This window comes from Bemisia tabaci, chromosome 2 (assembly GCF_918797505.1).
Source record: "Bemisia tabaci chromosome 2, PGI_BMITA_v3".
Lineage (NCBI taxonomy): Eukaryota > Metazoa > Arthropoda > Insecta > Hemiptera > Aleyrodidae > Bemisia > Bemisia tabaci.
Window position 1 is genome coordinate 20,322,406 of NC_092794.1, and position 23,609 is coordinate 20,346,014.

Consider the following 23,609-nt stretch of genomic DNA (forward strand, 5'->3'; position numbering starts at 1 on the left):
TTCACATTCGAGGTACCGCCATCTTGGTGCACTCGTTTCGGCCTCCATGAGCGAGAACCAATCAGAATTGGATTTTTTTTTAGGCCACTTTCAGCCCAACCCTGGCCCAACCAAAAGTGAGTTGTCGTAACTCTGGGTATAAAGGGACTCTAATTTTTACCATTGCTTATGCGGTACATCTCTTTATTTGATTTGCGAAAGATGTAGAGCCGAACTTCGACAGTTAAAGCCACCAACTTATTTTAATGAATGCATGTCAATTTAAAGGAATGAGGAATAGGGTGAAAATACAATGCGCATATTTCCCCAAACTTATGATTCGTCCTAAGTGCAAGGATATGCATTTAAAAGGGGCTAACCATTGGGCCTTTGCTCATTGACAACTTAGTGATGGAAGCAATAAATGAAAGAAAAAAGCTGAGAGCTACTACCTGAATATGAAAATGAAGAGGATGAGTAGAGAAAAGAACACAGCCACATTGTCCATTGTTCGAAGCATGACGAAGAGCTGACGACGCAAGTTTGGCATAAATCGCACTAGTTTCAGGATTCTGAGAAGACGGAAAGTTCGCAAAACGCTAAGACCTGAGTTTCCTTCTCCTTTGCCTAAGTAAAACTGACCCAACTCAACAACACTGAAGGAGAGAGAGAAAAACAATCGATATATAAATACAATTTCTATGTTTCTTGCAACTCACTGAGAAGAACAGTAGGTACTTTTAATATAACGATAATCGACGGCGTAAATCCGCAATCACATAATATCTCGTTTGCGGTGTCTGAAAATCTCCGCATCTATGTTTTTATTTTGAAGGAGAAAAAATTGACATCATTCCTTGAAGTTTTTGCAGACTTTTCTTCGCGCAGAGAAGAAAAATCACGGCAGTTTTAAAGGATTTCCGTTTCCGTTGAGTAGTTTTCCGTTTCAAAAATAAAGTATGACAAGACGTCTGTGACGTCGCAAACCGAGTTCTGTGATTGCCGACTCACACCGTCGACATGAAAAAGAGTATTTTAAAGAATTGCCGTTGAGTAGTTTTCCGTTTAAAAAATAAAGTATGACAGGAAGTCTGCGACGTCGCAAACCGAGTTCTGTGATTGCCGACTTACACCGTCGTAATGTTCACTTTGAATTGTTTTACCTTGCTCCAACACGAAATACTCGTATTGTTGTTTTATAGTAACAGTACTTGATATGAAAAGCACGTCCCATTAGAATAACATGGACATGCTACTTAAATTATTTTCAGTCATGCCAATTGGGAAAGTCCTGTTGCTGTAACTAGAAAATATTCTGTTAACTTGTAACGCTTTTACATGAAAGTATAGGTGTGAGTATCTTCTGTGCTTAATTTTAAGGTCACAATTTGCTAGGCATAATCTTCAGGGCAAATATTTGTGCATTAAGAGATTTTCTTGTTCTATAAACGAAGAATGCTGCTATCTGTCTTTTTGGATCATAACAGTACTCGTCGCTGCGCTGGCTCATTGCGCCGCGAGTGAAGCAGTGCGTTGAGTGCCCAGAGGGTCAAAACGCCTTCAACTCCGTGCGTATGCAATACGGACATCCGTAGAGCTCGAATAGTTGCATCTGGGTGTTATAATGAAGTTCAGGCGCTCATATGGAGTTTGTCGCAAGCGCTACCTAAAGAGAGTGGACTAGGCTCATAAAAAACGAATTAAAGACAGAGTGTTTAGTGAAGGCTGGCTTAAAGTTTCTCGCAAAAAATTCTAGGTCTCATGATCGAGAATGACTTACACTTTTTAAGGTCTCGAATCTGGGTTATAATTTTACAAATGCCGCAAAAGATTTTGTTTCGTTGACAGTACATGAAGATGAGCTTGGCTTGAGATAACCGTGGTATGAAAAAACACATTCGTCAAATGTGAGACCTTAAAAAGTGTGAGTTATTCTGTATTACTTCACTGATATTACGGATGACCCTTGTAAGTGACAGGACGCTTGAATTAGCATGGTACTCTTACCTGAGAACAACGATGATACCATCGAAAACGTTAAAACCGTTTGAGATGTATCCAAAAGGGCCTTCAGCAATGATTTTAAGCAGCATCTCAACGGCAAAAATCCCAGAAAAAACCACATTACTGATTTCAACTATCACTGTCAATTCCGGAGGCTATCATTGAAAAATAAGAAAAAATAATATTAATACTAGAGATTTACAAGATGGCCCCATACACAAATTAAAGGGCTACAGCATCTTATAGCGACATATTCACCCCCCCCCCCCCCCTCCGACGGGTTCCTCGAGCCGATGCAATGTAATTTCCAAGCTTTAAAGTCATACTCCCTGAAAATGTAAAAAAAGTATGACTAACCACTCTCAGGTGCCATAGGCTTCATCACGATAAACAGTGGCATATTATTTGGACAATGAACGGATTTCAATGTTCCTGCGTGAAGGTTGGTGATTATTTATTAATTATTTTAAAAGGGTCGTAAATGTTTGAATTTATGAATGAGGAATGGAAGAAGAAATAATTTATTGAGACGAGTGCGTATTTTGATATTCGTAGACAATGCTCAAGTTAACACAATCTTAAAAATAATCGATAAAGTTGCAAGTGAAACAGCCGCAGTTATGGCAAGGAGTGTTCAGTAATGGAAAGTGTCGATTGCAATTCGTTTACATAGAACTAGAGTACCTACATTGAGAGAGTATGGCCACTGGTGTTACCACCTCTGATTGGCTCAGCCATCTTAGGCTGAATGGAGCCCTTAGGACGCAAAAATGGCGGACGCCATAAATTAATGAAATGCAAAATGACTCAGAATGTATAGTTTTCTTTGCTTATCGTAACGAAAAATTTACTCAAATGCTTTATTGCGACTTCTTTACATATTTTTAAGGCTAATCGTGTGCAATTTTTGAGAAAAATTATCTTGGATGTAGTAAGGTTGGCGGCAAGTGCGGTTAATGAAAACCGTCAAAAGTTGGCAATGATCCCCCTCCCATCCACAAAAACCAAAACAAAGCACCGCCATTTTTGGGTCCTAAGCCTGTCCATGGGGCCCAGTGCCCATACTCTCTCAATATAGGTACTCTACATAGAACTACCGGTTATACCTAGCTTTCAAACTCAATTCGAAACTTATTTTAATTGCATTATTTATTGTAATTATATTAATTTTAGGAGAAGCATGTAATTTACCTGATTGTGGTACTCGATGCCCATACTAAGGGTGTTAATGAGGATGGCGAGGAGAATGCCCTGGCTGAAATATTTGTGGTTGACGATCACTTTGATGTAGCATCTGGAGTTAGATAGGCAGTTGGAGCATCCAATGCGGAAGCAACATATGACATTACGAAAGCAGGAGTGATGTTCTTTCTCTTCTTTAGCTTCGCGAATATTATGGCCGCGTCCTGCAAAGAGATAACATTTCAGTGTACTGGATACTTTTGTAGCACCATAGATTATTTTCGTCTCTTTTTCGCCTACTTCTTTTAGAGTACTTAACTTCTGACAAAACTTCATTAGGCACCTGCGGGCTGATTATTAAAGTTGATAGACAAAGCAATAGACATAGAAGACATAACGACGGTGAAAGTCGGCAATCACATAACTCGGTTTGCGACGTCGCAGACTTCCTGTCATACTTTATTTTTTAAATGGAAAACTACTCAACGGCAATTCTTTAAAACTGTCATGATTTTTCTTCTCAATGCGAAGAAAATTCTGCAAATACTTCAAGAAATAATATCAATTTGTTATCCTTTAAAAAAATGACGTAGAGGCGGAGATTTTCAGACACCGCAAACAAGTTATGTGATTGCCGACTTTCACCGTCGATAAGGAGTATGGAGCGATCCTATTGGTTGAAAAGGGTGGCTTTCATAGACTAAGGAGGTAAATGATGGATTAATTATCGGGTTTCTCGTGGGTTGCCGTTGGTTAGTCTATTTCCGATATCCGATGTCCATTACAACCACACGCTTACCAACAGGATCCCTCTGTATCCTTTTTGTCTTCTTTGTCTACCGCTTTGTCTACCAATTTCAACAATCAGCCTTCTGGATCTCCAAAGAACAAATGTGAATAAAAAAAAGCAAACATTTCCGACAGAGCCTATCAGACATCTGCTTTATGAAACAGAATTATTATTGAAAGTAAAGAAAAACAAGCAGTGAACTCCAACACAATGTGTTGATAAGGCGCGTCATTAACTCGCACATATCAACCCCTTTAGTTTTCATTTACAGAGATTTCAAAAAAGGCAAGCAGCACAACAAGAGAATTCACGATCCAACACTGCAAGGTCAGCGACGCACCTTCACGAGACCGTGTATTGTAATCTAGAAAGCTATTCGAACAAATTTAAGTTTTTTGATCTGCCTCAAGCAAAATCTTTTCAGATTCTTGAAGAAAAGTGCTACGGAAAAATTTAAGCGAAGAAAGGAAAAATTCTGTCGAACTCCTAGAAGATAAAGTCGATTTAAAGGTATTTTGGGGCTAAAATACCCAAATCACCGGTATTATAAATCCCGTTATATTGTTTTTATATTGTGTTTATAAATCCCGTTTTCATGCAAAGAAGCTCAACCATGTCCATGCTTTATTCATTCATGAATTGAAAGTAAGCAATCCACATCCCGAAAATCTACCGATTTGCCGTAAAAAATCGCAGAAACTTGATATACCAGGTCGATGTACCCACTCTTTGAATTTACCAATCAATTTAGTGAGTGCACGTATGTGAAAGTCAAATGCTATAGTCATTTTGGGTGCATTCATTTTTCATGAAACAATTGTAAGTAATTTCAATCCCGAAAAACCATAAATTTTCCGTATAAAATTAAAAAAATCAAAATATGTCGACTCCCTGCCGTGAAAATTAAATTCTACGTGTGAAAATACTTATGTATCGATATGCTGAACAGAATGCCCGCCTCTCCTCGTAATTTACAAACCGTTCCTATACTCATCTCAAAATTTTTCTCAGAGCTTTGTGTTATTATCAGCTTCCATTTAAACCCCGGATTGATGGCCGAATCGGCTGCCCAAAAAGCAAGCCATTTTTGAAGGGCTCTATGAGAAATTCGTGATATTATCAGCTCTCAGGAAATCACCCCCATGGGTAAAATTGCTGGTATAAAATTTTCGAGTGCTTAAAATAATCGTATTCAAGAAACTAAGGCATTAAACTATGGAGTCAATTTCGTTTTAATAATATAACGGGATTTACTTGTCTTCAGGTCAAAACTCATACAAGAAAGCCCCTTGCAAGAGGCTAATTTTTTGTAATGTCACTCAATTTTTTCTCCTTTTTATAATTGAATTGCTTGTCACATTCTGAGGTCAATCATATTAAATTGTAATTTATACATTTCTTTTTTTCCCCCTTCATTTTATTTTTTGTTTGGAGAAGTTTTGTTGATTTCTTCGGATTTCGAATACTGTAACTTCTCTTCTATTTGGCCGATTTTTATGAATGAGACCTCTTTTAACTCGTGTTTTAACGGAGAGGAAGGAAAAAATTGCTAAAAAACTCGCGAAACAATTTTTTTGAAAATTGGACGAATCCTAGCGTGACGGTGAAATGGTTAATGAAGCGTAAGTAATTGGGCGAGGGCTGAGGATCCCGGCCTCGCTTGGCGACCGTCATTAGCTATTGTTCGTCGAGACGCCGACGCAGTGATCAGGAGCGTGGGGAAGAGAGGGGTAAGTGGATTCCTGTATGAGCCACGTTTAGCTAATGGTCTAATGAGTCTCGAGGCTCATCACAGATTGCACTTACACAGATTGCACTATCATGAGTGGCGTAGCCACCACCGTGCAAGTAACCTATCCTCCAACAATTGGCAACACAGCACAGCCCGTCGAGGCAATGACACCATAGTTACACGAACTTGGCTTATTTGGGTTTTTCAGAGCACGGGTACCAACTTTTGAAAGTATAACCGAGGTTACAGATCTGTCAAAGCAACGTTTTGAACAAAACGGAGGAGTTAGATTCTCATTCCGAGAGTGCCGACCTGCTCAGCCATCCTCGAATCAATTCGCTTGATTCTGCTTATATATGCATATTTTAAATCAGCGCGCCCCATTCTTAGGCTTTTTTTAAAAAACCAAGTAACGTAGACTCTTGGTATTCACTGCACATAAACTAGCGACCCCCAGAATGAGAAACAACTTTAAATCATAATTATTGATGGATAAATAAACTTTTTACACGCTTTGGAAAATCTCAAAAGTTCGCGGTAGTCACTTTTCGGTAAGGAACTAAGGACTCGGTTATTGTATCGAGCAGGGTTCGAAACGATCGCAAAGGCGGTATACTACGTATACGCGCCAAAAGTGGTAATCTCATGTTTTGAGGTGACAAATGATCCGTAAAGAAATCCGCAGACAGGCGAATATGCGAACGAATTAGTCTAGCGTTATCGAGAAAACTATTTTGGAAATGAGTAGCCGCTCACCTTTCAGGACCCAGTCTTTGTTGGTGGCCTCTACAAAGGAAGTGCTAGGAACCCAGGTTGTCTGGTTGGTCTTACTCAGAGCGTTGTACAAAGAATCCAGAGCTATTTGACCCGTTGGCAACGTTGCAATTAAAGCTCCACTCAACGCCAACAGCTCCTGGCAGGTCATACTTTTGTAGCTTGCCACCAAATTAACCTCAGTATCCTGTAAAACGTCAAGGAAATACTGGTGAAACACTTGTAGTATTCGCAAGTCTGATGTGAGATATCTACGTCTGTTCTTTTTAGTCAGAGTGTGCATTTACTCAGAAAAAAGTTTGCTGGTTTGACCGGAGGTTACATCCTAAAAGAAAAGATTACGCCATTGAGGAAAATTATCTGTATTTTGAAAAACATCGAGGCACCAAGCCTCAACATCGTCGTGCGTAGAAGTTACGGCCCATTTGAAATCTCTTGATAATTTCTAAGTATTTTTCATGCTGAATGAAGTTAGAATAATTTGAAACCCTGCAGTAAGCCACAAACAATATGGACGCGTAAGTGCAAAATTTCAAAATTTCCCTTGGATAGCAAATTGTATTAATTTTTGCCTGAGGATGGCTATCCAAGTTGCGCGATAACATTCAAAAAGCACTTCAAAATCGTTAAAAACGGTTTAACAAGAAAACTTTTTTATGCTTTTTTAAAATTAAATTTTCGTGAAAAAACCTTTTACCGATAAGGTTTACTTTTATAAAAGCCCTGTAACATTTTTTTAAAACATTGTTAAAAAACCGCACCAAAATCTTTTAATAGTTTTTAACATGTTCTACTTAAATTTACTTATCTTCAATTTTACTTAAAAACACCCAAAAAAAGGTTTCATGAATCATAAATTCTGTAAACTGATTACGCTCCGTCACTTTGGAACCACGCAATGGTCCCCACCGTCGCGCTGCGTGGTGGCTTGACGCTGGTGAAGTAATAAATGTGCGTGGAGAATCAAAACGCCTTCACATCTGTGCGTATGCAATACGGACATCCGTTGAGCTCGAATAGTTGTATCAAGGCGTTATCATTGATTTCGTCTAATATCTAGTTCAAAAAGTCGAGTCCGAAATGTACATCAACCTACGATCAGTTCAGAACCCGGTTAGGCAGGACCCAAAATTTACAGATAAAGTGTCTTACGTCATCTATTGCTCCGGAGCTATTAAAACTGATCGCCATGCAGCAGACTGCGTATATAAAAAACGAATCAATGAAGAAGTATTGAATGGAATCCGGCCAAAAATTCCTAGCTTAACATAGTAGGTAAAGCGTCCCTGGTAAAAATTGGCAGTAGGATCTGTGTTCCAAAATACTATAGATATAAAAATTCCTATGGTATTTCGAAACGCACCTCTTAATGACAATTTTTACCAGGGGGTTGATTAAATGCATGGATTTGTCTATTCTCAAATGTTCCTTCTTTTTAGGAATTTGAGCTTTTCGGGTGAGGGCGAGTCTCGTCGACACTGTTCCGTTGCACTTATTTCGAGCTATGCAGAGGCGGATCCAGCAATTTGGCAACACCGGATTTCCTCCAATTAAACCTATGCTATATAATCGATTCTTGTCGGAGCACCTAATCCCTCCAAGGATACCAATACATTTCCATAGGTTTCAATTGAGTGAAGACAATGTTGCCAATTTGCTAGATCCGCCAGTGGCTATGCGTTTTTCAATTTTAGGGGTTGCACTCTTGGATACGGCGCTCATTTTAATGATTCCGGTTCAAATAAGTACCTGATGGAACGTCAAAGAATTCCATATGTTGCCCCCGGAAGTTTGTGTCATCTTCTCACTTGAACAGATGTTTCGGCCCGTGTCGTGCAAGAGTACCATGTCACTGAACATAACAGAGCTGCGTCGCCGCTGCAGGTGGTTCGTTCCCGGGGGTGATAGCATATTGCTAGCTCTCTGCAACCAATGACAATACTCCATAGTAATTTGTATTATTTAAACATAATAATTCTTACACTCTGTTTTTAATTCAAGCAAGCTGGCGAGAAAAGCTTAATGCATGTCACTCAGTGAACTCACCTGATAGCTGATGTCATTATGCAGGATACATAACAATAACATAGGTTATTATATACACATATATAACACATACATAACGCAAACGAGAAATGAATGTTCCTATTTGGACCGCGTTTAGTATAAAGGAACCAAGCCACATCCGTGATTGCTAAATTTAATGGGGCAATTTTATTCTTTATATAACAGAACGTTTGTGAGTATTTCTTTGAAAATTCCAAGGAATTCTTTTCGTACTTTGCAGAAAATTCACTGCAATTTGCACAAAAATCCGCACAACCGTTTTCATGTGAAAAATTAAATATTACACAATTAATTAATATTACACAATTAAATAATACAATTATATTTGACAATAGTAGGTGTGGCTTTGGTTCCTTTCTACTAAACGCGGTCCATTTGTCCTTATATCTGTTATTCTTTTATTCAGGAATTTAATATATTTAAATTTTGCGTGACAGCTATTATATACCGGGAACCAGGAAAAAACCAAACGGCACACAGTGAATCGGGTCTATAGGAGAGGTCGGACAGAATTTTGAAATTTTAACCGCTTATAATTCCGTTTTTGCAAAACTTAAATTTGCTTCTAGATGCATCGCTTAAAATTTAGACTGTGACGAATTAAACATCAAAATTTGCAGTTTTAGTCAAAAATGTCATGTTCGACCTCTCTGGTTGACTCGATCCACTGTACGGCAGTTAAGGGACTCACCTCGCTGCTTTCTTTTTCGTTTTTAGGCGAAAATGAGGCGGGCGTGTTGATGGAGGGGAGTTTAAGCATGCCGGGCACGACAGTCGACTGTTGGCGCGAATCAAGCTGCTCGGCGCCAGCTGACGCTACCGGAGATCCGCACCGCGAGGAGGAGTCTGCGCCCCAGAAACTCGAAACATTCGAAACTTTTTCTGGAAAAAAAATTCGAAATAGGTAAAAAATTGCCCTAGCCATTCTTTGAGTACCTATATACGGGAATAATTAAATCGCCGATTTAACCATTTTGTAGTTAAAAAAAGTGACCGGCATGTTTCAATGTAGGTTTTACATTGAAAAATGCTAATTTAACCATCCCCGTGGTTAAATTAGCTTTCCACTATTGTTAGATGTACATTTGAAACATGTCAGTCTCTGTTTTTTATAATTGAATTGTAAATCAGAAATCCAGTTTTTCCGTGTACTTACGCATCGATAAATTTAGGAAACTTCGATTGATTACTAAACCCAGAGAATGGATAATTCACAATGAATTTTTTATTACTTCATCTGAGACTGCTCATTTCATAGTATTTTTTTTAATAATTTTTTTCTGATATGGGAAACAGTACAAAAATAGATTTAAAAGCGAAAAAATGCATCGCTTAGTGGCGTCATCTGGCGACATTTCCCATTTTTAACATGAAGTGCATCAAATTACAGACACATACTTTCGTACACCATTTGTATTTTAATTAACGGGAGCAGTGTGTGTATGTGTATTGAACAAGTTCAATGGTTTAATGGATAATTGAGGATAATGAGATCTAAATGTACCAAAAGTCCGGTGCACAATAAAAGAGACACCACGTCGAAAAAAATTTCCACGAGAATAAAAGAGTCATCATCTGCGGTAGTGATACCCTTGGTTTCTTCCACCTTGCTTTCATCAGTCAGTGTGACGCACATTTGCACTGGTTACTCAACGCGAAACTCGGATGAAAGAGAGGTGGAAGAAACCAAGGTTGTCACTACCGCGGGTGGCTGACGTCAAAATCCCGACTTTTCAAAGGGCTTGGATTTCGGTTAATATTGAACGTAGAAAGTCGCTGTTTGGACGGATCTTATCATTTTTAGCCGACCCACAAGAATCAAGCATCAAAACACGATTCTATGACTAGCGCAACTGACCCATTGTTGATTACGGTACAAACCATCAGCGGAAATGCAGGGATGCGAACGAGGGTAGATTTTCGCGAGCGCCGATGGGGCTTCTGTGATTACAGCGAAAGAGGCAGGAGCAGACAAGTTAGCGGCTGCCTCCAGTTGCCTTTGTTGCTCAAGTTGTTGTGTTCGCTCAAGTTGCTGCCTCTGTTCCTTCGCCTCGCGTTGCTCCTGTCGTCTGCACATGAATAGACGGTACTTCTTAATCAAACGTCGTTTTCCCCGCCTGTACAAGTGAGCCAGGTATCTGCAAGAGAAAAAGCAACATCTCAGTACTATACGAGGTTTTCGCTGATGATATGGCGCGGTGCGGTGCTGCTCGCAAAAAACATGATATTGTAGCATTTATGCAATTATCTCAGGCAATGGCGACAATAAGCAGACAGACATAAAAAATAAACGAAAAAATTAACAATAGAAGAATAGAAAACAATGAAAAGAAGAAGAAAATCAGCAAATAACAAGGAGAAAATGTATAAAAATGCAGTAATAAAGGAAAACAGAGGGAACTCGAAACACTCATTGAAGATAAGTTTGGTTGGATGGTTAATCTATTTATTCACAAGTGCCTTAACATTGCATTGTGATTAACACCTAAGAGAGGCGAGATCAATGGAAATGACCAAAAAAAAAAAAAAAAAAAAAAAAAAAAAAAAAAAAGGAAAGACTCAATTAAATTTATATATTAAGTTGTTTAATTAGGGAGGGATTGTATGGAAAAATTCGAAATTATGGTACTAAGCCCGGATAGAGAGGAAAAATTGAAGGGCTTGGAGGAAAAGGCGCATAAGTAGGTACAGTTATTAGTATTTCGAGAAATATGTGTTTGAAGTTTTGAAATTACATGGAGCCTTGTGGCGGCAGAAAGAAAGTTCAAACTGAATTTTTGATGCTTAAAAATTGAAATTTGGTAGCGAATTTTTTACGGAATATGCATTGAGACTATTTTTACAGAAAAAAAAAAAAATAATATCCCAAATTTTTCAAAAAGACAAACTGCCCTTATGCCCCTTGTTCTCCAAGCCCCTAATTATGATTTGAGGTACACAGTGATATGAGTCTGGTAATCTCCAGGATATTTTGCCTGCAGATAAGAAAAATCAAGGACGCTTTTGAGAAATTACATTCACTAGTTTTCCAAAGAAAAAGTAAAGTATGACAGGACGCCTGCAATGCCGCAAACGAGGATACGTGGCTTCGCACTTCAGCCACCGATAGGCGACAAAAAATAAAATTTTAGGGGGTCAGAGAGCTAATAGTACTTGGGAAACCTTCATAAGGAGAGTATGGACAACTCGATTTATGTAGCTTTTAGGGCCCTAGAGGGCGACAACGTGAAAAACGTCCGTTTGTGTCTCCATGAGGGGGTGTTGTCTCTTGACTCTCAGTATAAAAGGACTCTAGTAATGATGAAAAAATAAATTGTGTCTCACTTGATGAGCTCAGCATAGCAAGAGGTGGGCTCAGAGTTGTTGGTGGAAGAGGCCAAAGTGCTGGTCGAGTGATATCGTGCCCGTTCCAGTCGCATGCGCTCCATCTCACGCTTTTTCGTCTCCGAGAATTGGGTGGCAATAACGACGAGACACAGGTTGATCATAAAGAAGGATCCGATCTGCAAAATCATCGGAAAAAATGAACACAAATTTAATAATAGGCCATTTAAGAGAGAGGAGGGTAAAAAACAAATATCTACATTATAGTATTGGTTTCGAATTATGCCTAGAAACAAAGGACAGAGTTCTTGATATTGCTCATTCTTCATCGATAAAGCCACATGCATGATGTTCGGATTCAATTTCTTGGCTGTCAATTTGGAATAAAAACTTGTATGAGGGGCTTGGAGGACAAGGCGCATGAGTGCAGTTTTTGAAAAATTGAGATATTAATGATTTCAAGTAAAACTAGTCTTAATGCATAATCTGTGAAAAATTCGCCTCCAAATTCCAATACTTAAGCATCAAAACGTCAGTTTAAACTTACTCTCCGCCGTGAGGATCCGTTTAATTTTGAAATTTCAAAGACGTATTTCTTGAAATATGATAAGAACTGCACTTGTGAGCCTTGTCCTCCAAGCCCCTCATATAATCGCTATTCAACTTGACAGAAATAGTTCTCTTAAAATAAAATAAAATTGCATTTGCGCACTAATGCCAGCTTCCTTGGAATTGTCTTTTTATAAAATGAGCTTGTTTGATATTGTATAATTTTTGCATTTTTAGTTCATTCAAATATTTGGCCGCCACGGCCATTTGGAAGTATCTTTTCACAATGAAGGCATTACTTATTCGTTGACACACCTCATCAAATAATTATCTCAAACAATCACATTACCTACCAATCTATGCTGCTATTAGTGCTGCGTTGTTGATGAGATATTAATAGATGCAACTATTGGGCCTCTGAGGCCATGCTAGGAAGTATCGTTTCTTAATGAAGGCGTTCCCTATGCGTCGACACTCTTCACCAAATAATTATATCAGGCAACCGCATTGCTCGCTAATCTAAACTGCTACAGTGCTATATTCATTGTTAATTGGGATTTTAATTAATGCTACTATTCGGCCTCTAAGGACACGCAGAGTCTCTAATTATGCCTCATGTTAGGAAGAGGCGCCAATAAGAGCGCCCTCTTGTTTCATAATTAAGCTCTGAAGGGTGATTATCTATTTGAAGAGGCGCCTGTTGCCCCTATATCAATGCCTCTTCATCGTCGTCTACATTTTTCCTGTCCCTAATTCCCCTCTTTTTTCTCTTTTGCCCTCGATTACTTTCACTGTTTTCCTCCTCCCTTTTTTCCTTTTTCTCCCATTTCCTTTCCTCTTTATTCCTTCCTCTACCCTTTATTTTTTATTTTGGCGCCTTCGGCTCCTGGCTCCGTTGCTCCCATCTCTGCATCCCTGCGACGGCACGGGGTAAATAAAACATCTAGTTTACCGCATCGTGCATTGTATGACCGACCCCAATTTAGAACTTAGACCAGGCTGTGTAGTAAGAGAAACTATCGGTTGAAAATTGTTATTCTCCAGCCCTGATAGTGAAATGTGACTATCGGTTCGGTGGTGAGTCTTACTGACAAAAAGAAAAAGACTTATACTTGAATTACACATTGCACTTACAACAATAAGTAGTACAAAATATATCCAATCCCAAAAGGAATGTGCATCCTGGACGTAGTACATAATGTCGGTCCAACCCTCCAGACTGATGACCTGCGTGAAAAAATGGGATAATGAAAAAGGGTGAAAAAACAGAGAAAAAAAATTATTAAGTCGTATCAAGCCCTAAGTAATATTGTGAGTTTTTCACTTTTTACCAAAATCCTTTTTTGTGACTGAATACGTCACTAATTGAGAGTTCATTTCTAATTCCATCTCTTTAAAAAGTCTCAATTAAAATCTTTATTTCTGAAATCTCCATTTTCATTCTCCATCTCGCTCTCGGGCGAACTGTATTCAAAACACAACACGCTGTCCAGTGGCATGGCGTGCTTTGCGATGTATCGATTAATCTGCCATTTAAACCCATGGAAAAAATTGATAAGCAGGATGTAAGGATTAAGGAACACCTTAATATTCGATTCTTTACCATAGCTTCAAATGGGGAAATATCGATAATCGATCATTCATGCCTCGCCATATGATCCTTGATCATATGGCGTCCAAGCATCCATGATCTCCCGTACCGTCTCATTCCTGACGCGATCCTTTCTAGAAATACCAGCGGATCTACGCCAGAAGTCCATCTCTGTAGCCTCTAAAACCTCCCGGGTCCGCTGTTTCATCGGCCATACTTCACACCCGTAGATTACTATGCTCTCGACAATCGCGTTGTAGATCCTTCCTTTTGTTTTCTTTTAAAAAATATACAATGTCAAAAAACCTAACCAAACAGCCGGCAGAATACTGACCAGAAAAATGGTGACCCAAGCGAGGCCGATATTGTCGAAAGAGATGGTGCCTTGGAAAGGGTTCTGACCCTGAGGTTTGCACTCGGAGTAGTACTGGTTCCAGTTGACGCAAGAGGTGTTGGTCGGGGCGTTCTTGGAGAACGGGAGTGCTGGCTCAGTGCAAACGAGGTTCCCGAGCTTGGTCGGGGGGAGATCGCTGCAGAGATGCATACCCGAGTCGTCAGGCCGTGAGCAGATGTAGTCCTTCTCCTCATCTGGATACTCGTAGTACGCCGCCAGATCCCTGCAACAACCATATCAATCAGGGTAAAGCGGAAATAGATCGTATTCGATTGTAGTTCGATGTATCGTTTGGTTCAAAATAACCTCAAACCAAAATTTCAGTATTTAAGCCAGAGACAAGAGACCCTCCACTGGCCTCCTAGCGACAGGTGGAAGATTTTACTTTCGGGGATTCAACAGTTCCTAATGGACAATTATTAGGGAGCATCAGTCATCACCCTAATTTTGGGTGTTGACCTACCTACATGGTCGACGGTGAGCTCCGGGTGACGTCATGAGCCAAACAAGTTTCACAAACTTCGGCCATTTTCGACTTGTTTGCAAAACGAAACTACCAACACGTTGTTAAACATCAACCATGTAGGTAAGTTAACAGTGGAATGCTGAAGTCCCGAAAGTAATAGCTGCCAGAGTAGCTTCCACAATAGCCGAGATACGAGTGGAGGGTCTCTTGTCTCTGATTTAAGCCCTGTGTCAAAATAGCGTGGAAGCTCAAAGTGAATCGATAAATACGATCTGTTCGAGATTGTTGATCAAAAAAGAGTCACGCCGCTCTATATTGAGTTGCAACACTCATCAATCACATTAAGTCCCGACTTTAAGCCACTTATTTTTGAAATTGATTCACTTTGAGCTTCCATTGTGACGACATTTTGACGAGTGGTTACAACGTTCTGAGGTGATTCGATGGACGCTACATTTTGTGCAGGCCCGCCACAAAGGGGGGGGGGGGATACTGGGTCCCTGGTACCGGGGCCCGGGTCCTGGAGGGGCCCGTGACGCAGGTGACAAACCACTACGAATACATGTGTAACCCTTGTCTCGTAGGGAAAAGTGAAAAAATTACCCTAAAAATTCCGCAAAAGGTGAATAAAGTTTCAAAAACACGCTAGGGCACTATAAAATGTTTCTTACTTTTTTAGAGATTTCTTTCTATTTTCAAGATTTTGAGTATATGTAGAATGATATTTTTAGTAACTGCGTTTCATTTTCTTCCGTTGTCGGATGCTAAGAGCCTCCTGTCTGGGCGTCCTCGACTTCAATGGCTCAACTCCCTCGCCATAGACGTACGAAAGGGGAGTCCAGGGGGGCCCGGCTCCCCCTAGAATTGAAAAGTATCATCTGCCCCCCTCAAAAAAAATTTATAGATGTTTTGAATGCAACAATTCGAAAGTATTTGGTGCTGAAAGTAAAAAAAAAGGCGTAATTGTTCTACAGAAATTGATGGAAAATCTCCATCATAAGAGCTTCAAAACGTCCAAATAGATTTAAAACTTCAAAAATTTCCCGGGGAAGGCCCCCCGGACCCCTCTCTGTGCTAGGGGTCCGGGCCAGGAAAACTGGTACCAGGGCCGGAGATGGGATGTGGCGGGCCTGATTTTGTGTCAGAACGACATGCGATATATCGTATCTATTAGTTCCATTTTTTCAGCTACTCGATATTGATATCGAAACTGCGCCCGAATGCGATATTTTTCCCCTTAAAAAACGACGCCTTTATTACGTTGAATTTCTTTGTCAAATTTGGTACAAGAATTCTTTAGTCTCGTGAAAACGGAAGTACGATCTTAAAATTCGAGAAAAATGACGAGTAGCTAAAAAAATGTAACAAATCGATACGATACATCGCATGTCGCTCTGACACAAAATATGGCGTTGATCGAATCAACTTAAGTGGGAAAAGCTAAAAATGGGAAAATTCCTAAGAATTTCACTTTTGCTACCATGTTATACCCATAAGAATCATAAACCTATATCACAAGAATCCCGTTAACTCAGGCCTCTAAAGTGACTCTTGAGTCTATGTTTACATGTAGAAACAATCGATATCGATACAGTCTTACCTGCTGTTTGATGTATAAAATACGATCCATTATTTTCAAACAGTTTTGGCGGTGAAGCCCGTGTCTCACTATCAAATGAACTTATCAAATGCAAGATGGCGGATCGCTTTCAATTGTTCGTCAACATTTGACGGCCCGCCAACTTTTGATAGCGGACCTGCGCGAAAACCAGTACGCATCTCCGCCATCCTGCATTTGATGAGTTCATTTGATAGAGGGATACGGGCTTAAACACATGGGGCCGCGGCGGAGATTTCAAAAATCGGAGCTAACATGGCCGACTATAACCCTTCCGGTAATTCTTATTTAATGGCTAAACCCATAAAGCTGAGATACTGCTTTTGATACGTGACTCTTGGCCTCATGCATTTTTTATCGTTTCTGCTGCATATTTGACATGGAACGTAAGATAGGACAGAAATTATTACCCTCAGCATCTCAGATTTATTGGTATGGTCGCACAAGATAATCGCGCCTGGAGACCAATTGCGAAGGTGCCCCATTCGTGCCCAACACGCTGTCCGGAAATGGAGAGTATAAACACAAATAATGAAGGAACCTAATACAGCTAAACTAATTCAAAATAAGAAAAAACATATATTTCATGAGGACTGAAAGCGTTCAAATATAATACTGGTTAAATTTAAATGTTTAACTTCGAATATATAATACTTAAATGGAACATAAAACAAGCAGTGAACTTCAACACCGTGTGTTGATAAGGAGCGTCATTAGTTCATGTATGAAGGTTATGAGTTTGAATTTGCATTAAATATAAGAGGAGGAATGAATCATAAGGAGAAATGCTCTGCTGTCCAGTTTGGAGTTTTAGATTCTAACGCGAGGCTGTAGAACAAATTGACGGCAAAACTCCCAAACCACGTATCTCGTTTGCGGTGTTTTAAAATCTCTGCTCCTATTTTTTTTTTAGGAAGGATAAGGATACTTGGAGTTTTTACAGAATCTTCCTTGCTCAGAAAAGAAAAGTCGCGAAAGTTATTGAGAATTGACGTTGAGTAGTTTTCCATTTAAGAAATAAATTGTGATCAGAACGTCAACCGAGATACGTCGTTTGGTAGTTTCACCGTGGAAATAACCTGCGCGAAAACCAGTACGCATCTCCGCCATCCTGCATTTGATGAGTTCATTTGATAGAGGGATACGGGCTTAAACACATGGGGCCGCGGCGGAGATTTCAAAAATCGGAGCTAACATGGCCGACTATAACCCTTCCGGTAATTCTTATTTAATGGCTAAACCCATAAAGCTGAGATACTGCTTTTGATACGTGACTCTTGGCCTCATGCATTTTTTATCGTTTCTGCTGCATATTTGACATGGAACGTAAGATAGGACAGAAATTATTACCCTCAGCATCTCAGATTTATTGGTATGGTCGCACAAGATAATCGCGCCTGGAGACCAATTGCGAAGGTGCCCCATTCGTGCCCAACACGCTGTCCGGAAATGGAGAGTATAAACACAAATAATGAAGGAACCTAATACAGCTAAACTAATTCAAAATAAGAAAAAACATATATTTCATGAGGACTGAAAGCGTTCAAATATAATACTGGTTAAATTTAAATGTTTAACTTCGAATATATAATACTTAAATGGAACATAAAACAAGCAGTGAACTTCAACACCGTGTGTTGATAAGGAGCGTCATTAGTTCATGTATGAAGGTTATGAGTTTGAATTTGCATTAAATATAAGAGGAGGAATGAATCATAAGGAGAAATGCTCTGCTGTCCAGTTTGGAGTTTTAGATTCTAACGCGAGGCTGTAGAACAAATTGACGGCAAAACTCCCAAACCACGTATCTCGTTTGCGGTGTTTTAAAATCTCTGCTCCTATTTTTTTTTTAGGAAGGATAAGGATACTTGGAGTTTTTACAGAATCTTCCTTGCTCAGAAAAGAAAAGTCGCGAAAGTTATTGAGAATTGACGTTGAGTAGTTTTCCATTTAAGAAATAAATTGTGATCAGAACGTCAACCGAGATACGTCGTTTGGTAGTTTCACCGTGGAAATAGTGATGAATGGGTGAATGTGAATAATCAACTCGGGGTAATTTCCAAAACAACGAAATGTACGGCACAACAAATAAATTGTTCATTAACATATTAAACCTAATTGAACATTTCATGTAAAATACTTAATTGATGATCGCTCAAAAATGTAAATGACGGACATTAAAAATTTACCGTTCGCCCATGGATTTAGTCCCTAAACAATTTGCCCCCGAGTCGGGAGCCTGCCCAACCGAGCCACAGCCCTCCACATTACTTTCGCGACACCACATAAATATAAACTCGGTTCAGTCCGAGTGAGGCCCCCGCATTATTGTTTCGGGGTGCGAACCGGGTAGAGAATGGCGCTCAGTGATTTAACGCGACCTTGGACAACAATAGATCTTTCATATTTCAGCTTTTTCATTAAATAAAACAATCGCAATATTTTGTAACAAACGACTAATTTTGGATTCTATGGGCCTAGTGGTTTCTCAACGGCAATTTATTAATATTTATTATGCGTATAATTGTTTAATTCAATATTGTAATTTGAAGTGCGATAATGAGGCTCACCTAAGTATAGAATATTCTTGCCGACTTAAATATTTTGCTATTGCCTCATCGTTGCGTACCTCGCACAATTTAAAGGGTGAGTGCATTATTTTAAGCATTAATAAGAAATTGAATGACGCACAGCCTATTTACTTTTAGTCTTTAAAATAAAACAGCTACAGTCAAGTGAAAAAAATGCATCAGTTTAAAAGATTGTTTTATGTTGTTATATAGATTGAGAAGTTTTTATGCTATGAATAAACTCCTCCAATGAAGTTTCATTTGTTGTGATGCTACTTCCAACTTCCGCAAATCTTAAAATATGAATGCTTGTTGCGGCCGAGCGGATCGATACCACTTACTTTACTTTCAATCCCTACCAAGTTGAGAGAGCTTAGCCAGCGGCAAAGCTCTAGACTAAGTCTTAATTCTAGAATTCTAGAAAAATAGAATGCGGATTATGATGCTAGTCTTAAACTCTATATTCCACGGAAGGCGACGAATCGGCACGGGGGGACTAGAAGTGCGGTGAGACGATTGATACGAGGGGGGGGGGGGGTTGATAGGAGGGCTGGGGGATGATGGCTCGACGCCAAATAGGCGAGAACATTAATTTGGGAACTCAATCGAATCAAGTTATCAAACCGAGACTGCTTTGATGGCACCGTTGTCGAGTTGAGAACTCTCCAAAGAGGGCTGTATAAAAATAGAGGGAGTATGTACCATGATATCAATACAAAACATTTGCCGGGAGAAAACTTGTATGCACACGGCCTATTTCAGTACGAACGAACGAATGCAGCTCGATTTTTACTTTTCCTCAAGTTTACGATTTTTTGCGTATTCATATTGGAAGTCTAGAATTTACAGAGTGCATGAGTATTTGATCATTTCCGGTCTCTCTGTAGGTCTTATACTACCGTGCTGAGGAAGAACACCGTACGAATCTTCTTGCATTGTCAAATTTCTCTTGGTAAAATACGAATTTTTAGGAAAACTTGTCAAAATTTTCCGTCCAATTTTTCAGGAAATTTCCGTCGCAATGTGATCTAAAGTATCAGAGAGTTTCAGGTAGAAATTTTCATTATTTGCCGCAAACATTAATGTTTTTAGAGGAGAAGTTTGGCAACTTTCGGATGTTCATACGGTGTTCTTCCTTAGCGCGGCAGTAAACTGATCAAATCATGCGTCTGTAGGCAGATTTTGTCGATAACTGCGGCTTCTTGGGCATTCAACCTCATACTCCCATTTTTCGCCAAAATCTGCCAGTTTTGGACCCACACTGAAAAAAAATTCTCGGCGTTTTTACCAAGGTCCGTTGGTACCTTTGCCATCTCACTTTTTTTACCAATTAATGGTAATTTTACCAAGACAGACTGGTAAGCTTACCTAAAAACTGGTATTTTTACTGTTTTTTCCAGGTAAGAATACCACTTTTATTGGTAATCAATTCCCGGTAACTTTGCCATTTTATCTCGGTAATTCCACCACGGTCGATAAAAAATATTGGCGTTTTTACCAAGGTCCAGTCAAATTACCGAGAAAGTTCAATAATTTTACCGAGATTTCTCGGTAAAATTACCAATTCCGCATAAGTGGTAATTTTACCAAGAAAAAACTGGGATCAAATAGATCCCTAAATTCTTGGTAATTTTACCCTTTTCTTAGTAAATACACCGAGATATTTTTTTTCAGTGCAAAAACAGATAAAAAATGAACAAATCATGATGCATTCCGAAAAATATAGACCTTCAGTGAGCAAAAAATCGTCCAGGGGCGAAATCGAGGGTGGGCTCAAAAACGACCCCTATCGATACCCCTTCTTTGGATATTTTTTCTGTCATTACTGCACGTTGAAAGTTGAAATAAATCATAATAGAAAACTTGTTGCAAGGTCGCGCGGCTGAAAATTAGCATACCGTTGATTCCCTCCTCCGCATGCTTCACCGCACAGTACGCCTCCTATCACGGCCCTGCGGCAACTTCCTACCCCTCCCCACGCCGCCCTCCGCTCCCGTTGTGATGCACATCCCCCTAAACAGCTTTGCTCCTCATCCCTACCGTGCAGACACAACTAACTGCGCTCAGCTCAGCCGTGCGGCGCACAGAGGAACATGTCGATAGAAAAAGTCGAAAAAAATCTGGACACTTTGAAAAGTTATATTATCGAAACTATAAGGCAGTAAAGTTTAAGAGTGGTTTCATTGGTTTTCTCGTGAAATTTTCTTTCAAGCACACCCCCATGAAATTGAATTTGTGTCATAATAAACATTAAAATTTGAAATTTTTGCCAATTTCATGTCCGACCTCTTCTATTATCTCGTTCCATTGTGCGGCGCGGCAGCTTCGGGAGAGAAACCCTCTCCCTCTCGTCCTCTTCATCAGGATTTTCTCAGATTTTCTGGAGTTGCAATAACGCGGTTGTTCCTGAAACTTAATGGAACTGTCTAAAACTATCTCAAAGTGACGCGCGATTGTGAAAGAAGGTCATTCCTAAGTTCTTTCCGTATTTTCTTTTAATATTTCACGACTGAAGCGCTCTCACTGCAGTAGTTTTCTGATATACTTTATCGAAATAAAGCGGAGAAATGGTGCTGGGTCCACACCATTTCGCGAAGAAGACAAAACCGAAAAGTTCCAAAAATTATGATTAGAGTCAAAAATAAAGTAATAATTTTTGGAACTTCTTGGCTTTGTCTTCCACGCGAAATGGTGTGGACTTAGCACCATTTCTCCACCTTATTACGTACAGTTCGGGCCATTTCTTAGTATTTTTTCTCTCACTTTATCCAAACTCTATCTTTCTAAAAAGGCACTTTTCAGAACCGGTTGGCAACGGAGCTGATTGAACTTATTTAGGATAGGAGATATTGGGGTCTAGCTTGAGGAAAATCATTTCATTTGACTCAAAACGACCCTGGCAATTTCGAGGGATTGTATTTTTTTCAGTGTGGATCCGGTTTTGACTAAATTTTAAAAAATGTATCCACTTCAACCATTCATATGTCTGCATGTATGCTCCCATCTATCGCCCGTCGCCCCTGACCAAATTTTTGGTTACACCTCTTTATATACCATGGCCTTGTCTGAGGGGATAGAATTACCGGGAATAAACTCAGATTTCCTCGTTATGACACGCATACTTCAAGGGATCAAAATATAATATCGCAACGCGAAATTATTGTGAAAACCTAGTGAGAAAACTTAGTTATCCTTCAATTCAATGGTTATGCAATTTTAGCCACCCAGAAGTCGAAATAGTTGTAACACGAGGTTTGGTATCTCACCGCTCTATTAACCTCACAGACTTGAAGTTTGTAGTTCAAAAGATGAATATCGCAATGCGCGCGAGACAAGGACAGTTGCAATCAATCAAGAAGAACTTACTTGGGATAAGAGATATTGGGGTCTGGCTTGAGGAAACATCGCTGACGAAGTATTCCTCCCCACAGTTGGACGCCGATAATACCAAATATAAAAAATACAAAAAAACAGAGGATAAGAACGTTCCCAAGCATCGGCAATGTGTCTAGAAGTAGCATGACCAAGATTCGCATACCTGACAAACAAATAAAACAACGCATGAAACTAAACATTTATAGATTACATGTGGATTCATCTCTATTTTCATTGATAATAGATTTTATCGGACGATGCATAAACAAAGTGTCGGGGTGGAATTATAAGCGCAAAGGGGTCATTCAAGTATTACGTAACTCACTTAGGGGGAGGGGGGTTTTCAGTCGTCATTGACTGTCGTAGTACATTATTTCCATCATTTTTCCGCCATTTCGGCGCGTTTGAAATTCCCTCGAATTTTTGAGCGTTTTAGAAGCGGGCTTGTCCAGGATTTTGGCACCAAAAATACGCAGTAAATCACGACGTCATCTACTCTCCTAGTACTTTCAGAATACTAAATAACAGACACTAAGTTTAGTGACCCATCGAAGGAGCTCCGTTACTTACGATCCTCGCAGTGTCGCAGCAATGCCCGCAGTCGCGCGTTGCGGCGCGGCGAGAATGAAGTGACAGATACCTGGAGTGTCAAAACGCCTTCAAATCCGTGCGTATGCAACACGGACATCCGTAGAGCTCGAATAGTTGTATCCAGGCGCTATAATGAATTTCGTTCAGTGTTCATTGCACGCGATACTAACAGAGGGCATTTTACTTCTTGCTCTCACGACTTGACTTAATTTCACCATTACCTGTTGTGCTAATGAAGTAATTATTGATGATTTGTATAGTGACATCGTAATTTTCGAACGTAAAAAAATAATAACTTTTTATCGCTGTTTTCCAGAGTAGAGTTTTTAAAAGGAGCAAATTAAGAACTCACTTGGTATCCTGTTGATAGCTCGGAGTGGCCGAAGCACCCGAATGGTACGAATCGCTGTTAGGTTCACGTTCTCAATGTTGAGACAGTACTCGAGTGCCCTGTAACACAAACCACCAGATGAGATGGAGAACCTCTTAAAAATAAACGAGACGATTTGCGTAGATCCTTTTCAATGAATACGCTGATCCGTTGAAATTTGAGGATGTTTTTTGATAAAGTTTTCTAATGCTTACGGAACCTTTTGAAGTGTC

At 39.6% G+C, this 23,609-nt stretch overlaps 1 protein-coding gene across 2 annotated transcripts in view; it reads right to left on the bottom strand.

Annotated features, from left to right (window-relative positions):
- Positions 1-23,609, bottom strand: part of LOC109043598 (Ca[2+]-channel protein alpha[[1]] subunit T) — a 370,781-nt gene that overhangs the window by 48,997 nt on the left and 298,175 nt on the right. For both annotated transcript variants that reach the window (XM_072296890.1, XM_072296891.1), the window contains exons 5-16: positions 23,359-23,456; positions 22,407-22,578; positions 14,327-14,609; positions 13,536-13,628; positions 11,853-12,031; positions 10,410-10,666; positions 9,220-9,410; positions 8,211-8,384; positions 6,444-6,648; positions 3,175-3,389; positions 1,987-2,138; positions 432-635 (exon numbers count right to left, since the gene is read on the bottom strand). In XM_072296890.1, the coding sequence (XP_072152991.1) occupies positions 432-635; positions 1,987-2,138; positions 3,175-3,389; positions 6,444-6,648; positions 8,211-8,384; positions 9,220-9,410; positions 10,410-10,666; positions 11,853-12,031; positions 13,536-13,628; positions 14,327-14,609; positions 22,407-22,578; positions 23,359-23,456 (2,223 nt within the window). The remainder of the gene's footprint in view (positions 1-431; positions 636-1,986; positions 2,139-3,174; positions 3,390-6,443; positions 6,649-8,210; positions 8,385-9,219; positions 9,411-10,409; positions 10,667-11,852; positions 12,032-13,535; positions 13,629-14,326; positions 14,610-22,406; positions 22,579-23,358; positions 23,457-23,609) is intronic.